Raw genomic sequence first — 12,957 nt, 5'->3', positions numbered from 1 at the left:
GAACATATGATAGAAGTGTTGAATCCTCTATGTGGAATATACAGTTTCTTGTAAGTTGGGCTAATAAAGAATTCATGCCTACAATTTTAGAATTGCAGGGGACATCAAGATTTTTTGCTGTGATATTTACCTTGGCTAATCCCAGATATCTAAGAATTGATACATATATTCACCCTCTGGATTCACTGAGGATACCTCTGCACGGCTATTCATTCCATTCTAGGATAGAGAGGGGTGATCATTTGCCCTGTGTAGGTACCTGTGTCATCTTACTGATTTCAGAGTAACAGCAGATGACTAGCTTGGGTCAGGCTGCAAGTGTCTGGAAAAGTTAAATGGGACAAATCCAATTTCCAGAAGTAAAAGCTTGCTTTCCATACTAACTTTTTTTTGCTTTTTAGGTTGTTTTTCCCCTTGTTTTTGTTTAGGATTATCTAGAAATCCTTTGAGAGCAAACAGCCTTTTATTTCAGAAGAGGTTACTCTCCAACATATAGTGACATTAGATCAGTATATTTTGGAGTCAGAATTATTTCAGTGTGACATCATCATTGTGGGTTTTTTTCTTCAGTCAGATAAAACTGATCAATCTGTTATCTTTTTCCCTTCATCTTTTCCTCCAAACGTCCATTGGATAGCCAGATGGGCAACACCCTCCTAGTGTGTTTAAATCTTTCTGATAACTTACTGGTGTTTACTGACTACAGAAAATTGCTACAGTGGGAAGTAAAATAAGCTCCTATGTTACATCAGTTGGGATACATGTCAAGGCTGGCCAGGTGATGTGCTTCTAGCACTGTTTTAGGAGTCTGACATCTTGTGTTTAGAATCTTAATTCATTCCATGAGGAGAGCTTGGAAACAGGTACAGAGATAAATGTACAACAGTGCCAAAAATCATGCGATTGGGGAACATCCTCCCAATATTGGGTTTTCTCTGCTTTCTGGGTTAGATTTCTTCCCCAAGAGCAGTAGAAAATATCATCACAAATGATACATGAATGTCTTTAATCCAGATTTTATAATGTTAGTTCAGTCTAGCAATTTTCTTGTAATATTAAAGTTTGTGATTGTTAACTATTTTCATTTCAGTTGCCTTGAAAAATCTCCTGTTATGAGGCCCATACTCATTACTAAAGATTATTCCTTCCTCTCTTCTATTCCTCCACACAAACACACACATGACAGAAATCTTTGGTGTCCCTTCTTTAAAGAAAGGATTTTCTCACACTGCCACAGTTTAGTTTCAGAGTGAAATGATGCGTTTTAGTCCACTGTACCAGAGTGCTTGGTTGGTTGGGGTGACACAAATAGTATTGAATGTATGGCTAGCATAGGTCATGACTGATCTTTGTGAATGTGTACGAGATTACTGAGGAGAGGTAACAAATACTGCAGTGTGTGACCATTATGGCTTGAAATTTCCAGCAGATACAGTAACTTTCGCACTATGAAAATCACATGGGATATTTCCTCAATTTTCTGCTCAAGTACAGAAATAGTACTGTCCAGGGGCCTGTGCTGCCTTCATCGCTTTTAGCACAGAGTTTAAGTGCTGCAAAGGCCCGTGCTCCACTTTTGGCACAGAGAGTGAACCCCTTCCTGGCAGGGATGCATGCTGCATTCCTCTGTGCAGAGGGATGGTTGCTTCCCTGGAGAGGTTGAAATCTGTCACTGCTGTACCTGCATTCCAGATTTCACAGCATAAAGTGTCTTAGGGGTGCATGTGAAATAGGGGTTTTACCCCTTTACAGTAAGTACTAAATGTATCATAACAGTAAGTAAAACCATTCCTGGTAGACCTTAAGTTCCTTATGTCTTTAATCACCAGGTCCAGACTTCTGCAAATTTGTCCTTACTGATACAAATTCTGGCAATAAATGTCCACATGATTTTTCATCATCCTTTAAAAGCAATTTATATGCAATAAAATTGCAATTTAGCAAAAAACTGATACCAGTCTGACTAGCGTCATAAACTAGGAACAGAGGAAAGCAAATGAATGCTTAATTAAACTGTGAAATATAAAAGGGATTCTGATAGTTTAAAAATGTGTGCTTTAAAGTTGTTTTACTTGCTAATTATAAGTAAAATAGCTATGTTAGAGCCAAAAAGGAAAAGATACTTTTTTGCAGTCACTATCCTTTTGGGATAGCTTTCATGGTTTGGAGCTATTCTTTATGGGGAAAAAAAAAATCTGAACAACAAGGATATTATTCTAGAATGAAAAAGTATTGATAAGGGACCTGGAGGCAGATTAATACATGCAGCTGCTTGTAACATTTTAATTGCCTAGATTATTGTTGATTTCCTCTAAGGTTAGCCCTTTTTATTGTCCTGACTTTCCAGTTTGTGCTTCTTCTTGTTTTGCTCAAGTGAACAAGGTGGTGACCTGCTTCTTCAGGGTGAAAATACAGGTGCCCTGTCAATCTGCAACAGTCACAAGCCTGGGAATAAGAACAAGTGAATGTTTTGTAGGTGTTCAGAATCCTTAGAAGAAAATAATCTCTGAAAGGACTGACAAACATACAAACACACACCCTTTTTTCTTTTTTCCATTTCTCTTTGCCACTTTTTGCCCACACAACATTCTTCTAATGATCACAACGTTAAAAGTAGATCAAAAATCATGCAGATGGTCTTTGTTTCTTTCCCACAAGAGAGATAATTTGGTCACAGGGAAGAAAAGACGAGCAGGTACTTGGTATTTGTGATAACTAGAATCTTGTTACTTTACAACATCATTCTGTCTCTTTCAAAAATAAATAAATAAAGTCCATGAGTGAAAAGTCAGGAAATGTGAAGAGTTATCTAATCCATAGAGCAGAAAAGCTTTTGAGTGAGGACCAAGTTTAAAACTTCTAATAAAATTTAAGCCGGTTGTCCAAATCCCTACCTCTGTTGCACTCCACCTTGGCTGTCAGCAGTTGAACCTTGAATTTGAATCTGATTTACATCAGTCCCAGGATTAAAGTAATGTCAGGGGGACCCCCTTTTCCTAGTATAGATACAACATCTGTGTGGTTCACACTGGTATTTGAAAAGAAGCCTAGTGCTTCCACACACTGTCCTTCCCCTTTTTAGTTCACAAATGGGGAAACAAAAATAAGAATTATGCCTAAAATCCCTTTTGTGATGTCTCCTGAAAAGGAAGTCAACAGAGATAATAAAGGGTCAACGGGAAGAAAAATACCTGGACATACAAAGCAGTCATCAGTGAGCCATTTAATACAGCACAAAATGATAAGAGATTTATGGCATGTTTCTTGCTATTTATAATTTGCTTCATACAGGGAGATGTTAGACAACTTCAACCCAGCCTGAGAACTTCCATAGAAGTGCTTCAAATAGAAAGAATACCTCTTTATTTGATATCCTCACTGTAACAGCTTTTTTCAATAGTGTTTCCTTCTCCCCCATGCCCCAGAGGTTACTTTTTCATGCTGAACATTTAATTTCTTGCAGCTCAATTTTGGGTGCGTGCTTTTAGTAACTTTCTTCTCTTTGTGTGTGTGTGCATGTATATATACAGACAGACATACACACAAAGATATGTATAGAAACATGTTTAGATACTCGTAAGCAAGCTCCTTTTTACCCATGTTAATTTGGCAAGTCTGATCTGTGGAAATTGACTGAAGATTAGAAAACCTGCCATCAGAATGGTTGTTGCTTAGTATCAGCAGACTTTCTGAATTTCAGGATGATAAACAAAATAACCAGTGCTCTGTTCAGGGTAAGCCATATTCTCATTTGTTGCACAGTTGCAACTGTAATTATACCACTAACAGCTGTAATTATATCACTCACAGGATGCCTGTAATTCACAATGCAAGGATTTTATCATATTACCTGTGTTACTTTCTTCCATGTAGTATAGTTTGGGGGGTTTTTTGCATTCTCCCAACTCTGTCAGTTGATTGTTTTTGCAAACAGTAATTTTGAGGACACATTGCACGTAAAGCTGTGTCTGTGTCTCTGGCCCTTCCGCTGATAAATCATGACATGTCCATCTTTATGACATTATATATAGAAAGCTGAGGGATTTTTTTTTATACATGCTGCAGAGGCTCTGTAAGCCTAATGGCTGGTCTGCAGAATCATTAGCACATACACTGCAATCTGTATGAGGTGAGGGCATAGAGCAGCTTAGTGAATTATTTATGATTTTCTTGCCAGAAATTGCCAGGGATTTTTTTTCCTGTCTTAGTGATGTTAGTTCAATACAGTTGTCTTAAACCAACTGTCTGCAGCTACCAAATAAAAATCATGAACAGATTTTTTTCCATTAGATTGTTTTGTTTTATAAATCAGATAGTTATTAGCTGTGAATGCAATTATAAATCAGATAGTTACTATGAATGCAGTTATATGTGCATATGCACAGCATCTGCATTGACTTTCCTGAAAGATTACCAAATTTTATTTATTTTGATTATTCATTTTTACACACATGTAAAATAACCTCTGGTATTCTGAGAGTTACTTTGTACTAAGTTCCAATTAGATTCTTTTTTAAAAAAGATAAGATTCTTTTTTGCACTTATTTTCTGCTTTCTCCAGTTTGAGAGCCCTGAAGACATCCATGAAGTAAAAGCAAACCATCATTTTACTAACTTCCAAGGAGAGACCAGAAAGTTTTAGTTCCATGCAGTCTTTAAAGTACTTACCCCTCAAAGATATTAGAGTTGTCCTTACAAAACTGAGTATGCAATCTTCATTTTAATCTTTATAAGTGACTATACAATCTTCATTCTTCTTCCTTCATTTCAAAATGAAATGACCTGCACAAAGTCGTAGTCATATGGAAGTAGTAGTTGAACTTTTAGTAACAACATGCAGCTGTCTACCTGGGTAATTGTTCAAACAGTGTGTTCCTTTCCATCTGCCCTTCTTATTTTAGATGAAGATTTACCCAGATAAAGCTGTTTACTACACTTGTAACAGGCTTTGAGTCAACAATTTTTTCTTTCTCTTGCCATTATTCAAATACAGTTCATAGACATGGAGTTAAATGTTTTCCTGAATGCAGTCATTACATATGTTGCTCAAACGTGCTATGTTTGGTTTTCTTCTATGTAGAGACCACCCAGGTCTGGTCATTTCAACTGTGCTTCGGTTGGAGGTTTAATTTTTAACACAGACACAGCTAATTCTGTTTCAGATCCTTGCAAAACAAAATCACAAAATCTTGCTAGGCTGTTATTTAACCGGTAGATGAAGCAATTTCAAGCAGTGTAGTAGATAATGTACACCTGATTGTGTCCTTGGTGGAATTGATTGTATCCTCTTTTTCTTATCCTTCTTAAAGCTTAAATATATATATTTACACAAAGGGAAAAGCTTATCTGTGCGAGCATAGTGTTCCCCAAAGCAGTTATTTGATTTTTATTTCATAGAGTAGTTTTTAACTCTGTATGATTTTTTTCAGGGGGTTTTTTTTTCCCCTTAAAGGGCAAGGAACAATAAGGTTTGCATACACTGCTTTTTTTGATGTTTGGATATGTGTGTGCATGTGCATGTACATGTGTACACATTTATGTATAAAAGCAGTTAACATTGCTAATTAACAGCAATATAATTAAAAGCCCATCATAGCTCATTTTGTTGGATTTGACTGGATGTTTTTAAGCCCGTGTTTTTTGATGGCTAAATAGTTTCATCATTTTTTCTAAGGAATGGCAATTTAATATATTTACCAGCTGAATTGTAGCATTTTTAAATTGAAGTAATTAGGAATGCAACTCCCTAAAGATAGTATGTAATTCAGAAGAAAAAGCACTAATAATTACCATTATTTGTGAATTTGTAGTGAGGCTGTTGCTCTCACTTTTCTTCTTTTACATTGGCTTTTGTGTTTGGGTTGTGTATTTTAGACTTGGTAGTGAAAAAACATCATTTTGTCTCAGAAGTAAAGTTCTTGTCGTATAGTTAACTTTTCTTCATATGCTTGTCTTCAATGCAAGACTAGCATGGTATTAGGCAGCCCTTAGGTGTTTGCAGCTTACCTGTTTCACACATCTCTGATAAAAGTTTTGGAAAGACTCTTTTAAGTTTTTCCATCTTCAGTTACTGCCTTTGAAAAAATAAACCTTTGATTTTTAGCATGTAGGTCTAAATATGTAGTCATCAGGACAGGAAAATGAATGAACTTGAAATAAAGAGAAGTCTGTTAAATAGAAAGTCTAAATTCTATAATGTAACATGGTGGAAAGGCATACATAACCCCATATTTATTTTTGTCTCATACCAGGTATTTAATTGATCCCAGTGCAGAGTCATGCTTCTCTTACAGTATAATCAATTATTTGCAGAAGAGCACCAGTTTACCCTTTAAAACTATTTTTCCTCACTTCTAAGGGAGATAGGAGGGAGGAGAAAATTGCTATCAGGTTTGTTAGTGCAACAGAAGTTTGTTCTGTTTCTGACCTTTTTCCTGTGCTAGCTGCCAAAGACAAGTTTTAGTAAGTCTAACATCATTAACTTCATAATATCAGGTCCTACTTTGTGTTCAGATTCATGGCATTTTTGTGGATTGGTTAGTAAGGCCAAGTTGACCACCAGACCTTGGTAATATGGCCCAAAGCAAAAAATATCTGCCTGATCTCAAGGCAAAAGATTGTTTAACCTGCTGCATGCTGGAAGTACGGTTCCTGTGCTACTGTTTGATGGGAATGGGAGGAGGGAAGGGAACCCTCAAAGAAATGTGGCTTTAAGGAAGCCTGAGCCTGCATTTTTCCAGCAGCTGATGAATTTATCACCCTCTATTGCTCATTGATGTGAAGGCTCCTGAACTGTTCTGTCCCCTGAAATGCTGCTGTAACTCCTACCTGTGGCATTTGGCTCTGTTTAACTGAAGCTAACAAAGACCCACAGTCTAAGCTGTTGTAGGTTGCTTTCACTGAAAGTGGTCAGAGCCCAAGAGCAAAAGTACCCAAGCCCATCGTCCTGCCTCTAGCAGTGGTGCATACGGGATACTTACAGACTTCACCTCTGCCTTGTACTCCTGGCACATCCAGTGAGCTTTTGGCAGACAGCATTTGTTAGACTTCCAGAACTGGAAATTGGATTTTGACTGTTGTGTTTAGTAACCCTGGATGAACCTTTCTTCTTTGCATTCGTTCATTTGCATTTTGAACATCCTCATGATTTGTGCCAATGAGTTCTGTGGTCCAATTTTGCATTGTGCCAAATTATATATATACACTTTCTTATGGTAGTTTCTAATCTGCTTTGTCATAGCCATGTTGGTGTCCTGTACTTTCTTAGGAGAAATAATGAATAACTGTTTCCTGTAGACTTTCTCCTTGCCGTTCACAGTCGTATAAACCTCTGTAGTGTTCCCCTGGTTGTCTCCTCCAGTCTGAAGACTGCCAATTTGTCTAGTCCTTCTTGTACAGAAACCATTCCATGCCAGTGATCATCTGTCTCTCCCTGCTTTCTATCTTTTCTAGTAGTTCTGACTTTGTTTGAGGTGGGGTGACCAGAATGGGTAGCCAGATTTAAAATGAGGATACATCATTTATACAGTGGTGTAATGGTTATTTTCTGTCTTCGTGATTACTCCTAGCTTTCCCTTTGCCTCTTTGACTGCTACTGAGCCAACTGCCCACAGAGAGTTATCCACAGTGACTGCAAGGTCTCTGTCCTGGGTGGAACAGAGCTATTTAGAGCCTATTGTTGTGTATGTATAGTTAGGGCTGTGTGTCCCTGTGAGCACCACTTTACATTATATCAACATTGAATACCATTTCCCTTTTATTGTGCACTCAGAATTTGTAATACCCTTCTGCAGTTCTTTGCAGCTAGTTTTACTTTGACTATCCTCTTTTTTTTCTTTTCTTTTTTGTCAATAAACTTTGTCACATCACTGTTCACTCCCTTATCCACATCACTTTACAAGCAGCACAGCACAGATCCTTGTAGGACCCTGCTGGTAACCTTCCTCCATTGTGGAAAATGGCTGTGTATCTATACTTCATTTCCTATCTTTTAATCAATTATGGAAAGTCATATAGGACTTTCCCTCCTTAATCCTTGCCATCTTAGCTTCTGCCAGAGCTTTGATCAGGGACCTTCTTGAAGGCTTTTTGGAAATCCAGATTCACTCCAAGCCAAATCACTGTTTCCTATGTGCTTCCTAGCTCTTCCCGTGACCTCTAAGAGGTTTGGGAGGCAGGACTTCCCTCCAAAAAAAGGCAAGTGGATTCTTCACAGATGTCTCTCATATATGTGTGGATATGTTCTAATCAGTATTTATAGCTTCAGTGAAACCGCAAGCTGTAGCAGTAGAGTTGTGGAATTCCCCAGGCCCTTGGCTTGCGGGAGTTTCCACATGGTGCTTTTGCCAGTGTGTCTAAGGGGCAGCAAGCGTGGCCGTGGACAGTGGCAAGCAGCTGGGAGCCGGCTGACTCTTCAGCTGCTCCAGCTATGGGCAGTGAACTAGGTCCTGGGAAAGCCCTTTCCCCCCAGCAATTTAATCTAGGTGAAGCACTGCTATTTCCCCCCCTTCCCTTTTAATCCTAAAAACAAAAAAAAAAAAAGGGGGGGGGGGGGGTTGGTGAAGAGGCAAGCCTCTGGGCAGCCAGATGCACATTCTCATTTTCTTCACTTCCTGTTGATGCAGGTGTAGGGGCTATTTTGAGATGATGCGGAAAGGAGAGTAAATTGTATTCTTACTTTAGTTTGGAAAACTAACAATAGTTGCTTCAAGGATAGAAGATTACACCTCTTTTCAGGTACCATGTGGGTTTTATTTCCTTCGTCTCCACTGCCTCCTGCATTTCACTGACAGAACATCATGGTTTGTTTTCAAATTGCAATTTCTTAAATACGATATAGTTCTTGCATTTAGAAATGGTCTCTCATATAAAAATGTCATAATATACTTGTGTCAGTACTGTAATGTGGCATCAAAAATCAGGTGCTTAATAAAGAAATTTGAGATCTTTAAGTGCTTTGTTCCTTATAAAAAAAGACACTTACTAAGGTGGAATTTATGGGGCAGTCAGACTGTTCAAGAAAATAACCATGAATACTTTACTGCATGAAAATTATTCTTATTCTCTCCTTTGCATGGTTTACTGTGAAAACAAAGATCAGAACCGTAGAATGGGATTGTCTGTATAGTCCAGAGAAGTTCTTGGGAAGGTCTGTTCTTGCTGAGTCATAAGACAAAAATAAATCAGCATTTAACAAAAAAAGAAATTGCACATTCAAAGGCAATAAAAAGGCAATAATCCTTGCATTGGGTGCTACTTTAGACTGTGGCGCTCATTGGCACATGGAAGTCTTCAAGAATTTATTGAGAGTCCAGAGAGATGGTGGAGCACAAGAGCAGTCAGTAGTGTTGAGAATTTTAGAAGAGGTTCTTCCTCTGCATCAGAGCTTAAGGTCAGCCCAAAATACTAAGAATCAGAATGAAGGCTTGGAGAGAGGAGTTGGAGTGATAAAATGCTAAAATAAATATAGACAAGGAATATGAACCAGTTTGTTCTTATCACATTAGATAGGGTGAGGAAATAACTTCTCATAAACACCATGCTTCTGCAGTGTTTGTACCTCCAAGAAATATAAATGTCCGTCAGTTGGTACTGAGAAGGAAAATAACCAGCTACATGAATACCCATATGTTCTCTATAAGCCAGAGCCAGCTTTTCCGGACAAAACATTCATAGATACACATATACGATGCACTGCTTAGCTGTTGTAAGTCTGGCTCGTTCTCCTAAGGCTATCTTCCAGGAGGAAATCCTGGTGGTCTTTACAGTTAGTGAAGTGCAGCATCTCCCCTTTGCAACTGTAAGGGGAGAACAGGACTGCAAACTATCTACAGTTAAAATCCCTGCAAGCTTTGCTTACTTGCTTTACTGTATGTTTCTAATCGAGGGACAGTTATCTCTCAGGCAAAAGTCAGGACTTGAATAATATTAATTCTGAGCAGTCTGAAATCTGAAAACAAGTAAGAACTGTGTAAGCTTCCCAAACATTTTAGTGACTCTTATTTGTGCATGTTTGTACAAAAGGTACAGACTCACAGGAAGCATGAAAATAAGAGTATCTGGGCTTCCCCACCTCACACCACAGGTATGTGGTTTTTTTCCTCACAGCAGCCTGAGCTTAGGGAGGAGGAAGATTTTGGCCTAAACACCAAATTTTCTTGATGTTGCTAAAGAGGCTGTCAGAGCAGATCTGCCTGCATCCTGTAAGCCAGTTCAGGAGTCTGTTGTTGGTCCCTCGCAGCTTAGTTCTTGCGGTGTTTCATGCCAAAAGTCTTTGATGCTTGTGCCAACATTGCTGCAGTGGATTAAGGAATGTTTAAAAGAGGAGAAATTTTACCAGCTCATTCTGTGTTATCTGTTATTCAGTGGGACTGAAACGTATGATGTACCTCACTTTCCTCCCAGTTCCCTTTCACGTTGCATCACACTTCATGTGAATGATACCATTGCCTTCTGCTCTTGTAATGGTGGAGGTAAGCAAAGCGTAATTGAGTTGATGACTTTAATGAATTGTCGTTGCGGTGCAATGCAGGTTCTGGGTTAACCAATGTTAAAACAGAAGAGATATCTGAAGTGAAGATGGATGCGGAGTTCCGGCATGATTCAGGATATGAAGTTCATCATCAAAAGCTGGTGAGTGAACGAACAGTGCTTTCCACACGTGTGTTTTGAGTTGCTGGTTCAATCTTGAACTAGTGGGTCAATTATGGCCATGTTTCCCCTGAGTGATGTGGATGCCGAAAGTGCCAACAAAAAGTTTTCACATGAACAGATCATGATTTTTCTGGTTCTCTCTTAAATGAGAGTAAACTTGGAATAATTTCAGCAGAGAGGCTAGAAAGCCATGAAGTCCCACATGAGAAGAAATTCCGACAGCTCCTGCCCTTGCACTGCCACATGACTGGATGTGGTCATATGGGCAATACTTGTCCCACAGTCCATCTGTCATGGTCGCATAACTAAAGAGAAGGGATACAGAGGGAGGAAAATGCTAAGTAAGTTTTAAAAAGAAAAAAAAATGTTGATGAAGACACGCAGTGTGGTGCAGCAAGAAACAGAGTGACACTTTCAGAAATAGATTCCTTTTCTGTCAAAACAGATGGTGGTGGTACATGAAAGAGACTGAACTCGATGGAGCATAACCTTTTGCAAGATTGTCTGCTTGGGATAAGAGGAGATTCTCCACTGGCCTTAACTGAAATTTGTACTTGGCTGTATCAGTGTGTTTTGTTCTTTAAGGTATATTGAATTATTAACAGGTGAAGGGCAGGTAGGAGCAAAATATTGTTCCCCATTTGAACTGTGCTTCTTAAGAACACAAAAATAACAACCAAAAGCAATGTAAGTAAGAACAAGCATCTTCTAAAAGCTTTTTTCAGTCCCTTAATAAGTAATGAAGAACCCCTACAGCAGTGTTGACTATAAACCTTTTCTGCTTCCTCTTTTGTAAAGGTATATTACATGATGAGATTTCAGTTCCATGACTTTCAATATTCTGATATTAAACTTGAAAGCTTTTTTTCTTAATGTATTCTTAAAGCTAAGTAGTGCTGAAAATTAAAATTAACATGGGATTCAAATTTGCATTTGAACTAGGCAATCACTGTGTGAAAAGATACTTTGCCATCTCTTTGATGCCAAGAACTGAGAATTCCCAGTTTGATGAGCTAATCCAAAATGCATTAGCACTAATTTGGGAAATTCTGACATGCTTAGCTCAGATAGGTTAAACATCCCGATGGAGTAAACCCATGCAGTTACTGAAGGGAAAGAACTTGCAGGAATGTGTTCTAGACACAGTAGTTATTGATCCTGTGTCACATGCACTTCCCAGCAGCAACCTTTAATGTTTAAGTGGTTTGATACCACCCCAAGCAGTTTGGTGCTGGAAACTAGCCTTACCGTGGTGGCTGATAGGGAATGCATTGCAATCCCTGCACTTGAGTAATCTGTGTCATGCTTAAAATGGGACCTTTCCAGCTTTTTAAGGCATTTTATGCCATACTTCTTACTGACAGGTACAACCAGTATTTAAAAATTAGTAAGCTGTCCTCTAGGTTATCTTGTCAACTAAGTCTGAGCAAGGAGTCTGGTATTGCTGAGAAAGAACTGGATCAATGCCTTACAGGACATTGCTTGTTTACCACATCCATATCCTAGCTGATGCCCTTCACCATTAGCTTTAATTCAAAAGCAGTAAGCACAAAATACTTTCATCTGTGTTTTCCTTCTCCTGTGCCCTGATAGGATTTACTGAAACAGTTTCCTTAGGATATTGCTTTGAATTCAGCTGCACATTGTATTTTGCATGCAAACTTCTGAGTTGAGCTGAAATTGCAGTTATTTTCTCCCTCATGAGTGTTCACATTTTAACTGTACATTAGGTTGATTTTCATGGCATGGAGTGCTTAAGGCCTTCCTCTGTTGCACCTGTGTATTAGCTGGGGCATTTCACAGTGCTCAAAAATAGCATGGTAATAGAATTTCAGTCCTGGGCAGGTAAAATTGACAGAAGAAATTATTACTTCACATCAGCTTATGCCAACACTGTCCATTGTGTGTACTTTCCACTGAATTCTTAACTTTAAGCACATTTCTTGCTTATGACTAGGAACAATATAAATATTTATATGGCATGCTTTAATACCTCTCTGAGGAAGACTGTGTTTCTTAAAGAGTGCAAATGTTATACAGCTCATTATAGTTCTCTGCTGGTTTCCTGCTTCCCCCCTCTGCATTTTTGTTAAATACTTATCAAAGTATTTAGTCTTTCAGAGTAAGGTAGCCTTACAATTCTGTGAATGTAATTTATTTTCTAATCCTTTTTGCCCGTTTTGGTTAAAAATAATAAAAGCCCACTATTGACAAGCAGACAAAAGGTTTGTAAAGTATGCATAGATATAAAATAATGCAGCGTATTCCTTGAATACAAAGCAGAACAGTGAAAACAATCACCCA

At 38.4% G+C, this 12,957-nt stretch overlaps 1 protein-coding gene across 5 annotated transcripts in view; it reads left to right on the top strand.

Moving 5' to 3' along the window:
* APP (amyloid beta precursor protein) overlaps window positions 1-12,957 on the top strand; it is a 238,368-nt gene that overhangs the window by 215,118 nt on the left and 10,293 nt on the right. For all 5 annotated transcript variants that reach the window (XM_049835163.1, XM_049835161.1, XM_049835159.1 and 2 more), the window contains one exon: window positions 10,532-10,632. In XM_049835163.1, coding sequence (XP_049691120.1) covers window positions 10,532-10,632 — 101 coding nt within the window. The remainder of the gene's footprint in view (window positions 1-10,531; window positions 10,633-12,957) is intronic.

This window comes from Accipiter gentilis, chromosome 32 (genome assembly GCF_929443795.1).
Source record: "Accipiter gentilis chromosome 32, bAccGen1.1, whole genome shotgun sequence".
NCBI classification, from domain to species: domain Eukaryota; kingdom Metazoa; phylum Chordata; class Aves; order Accipitriformes; family Accipitridae; genus Astur; species Astur gentilis.
This window is presented reverse-complemented; position numbering and strand designations above follow the sequence as displayed.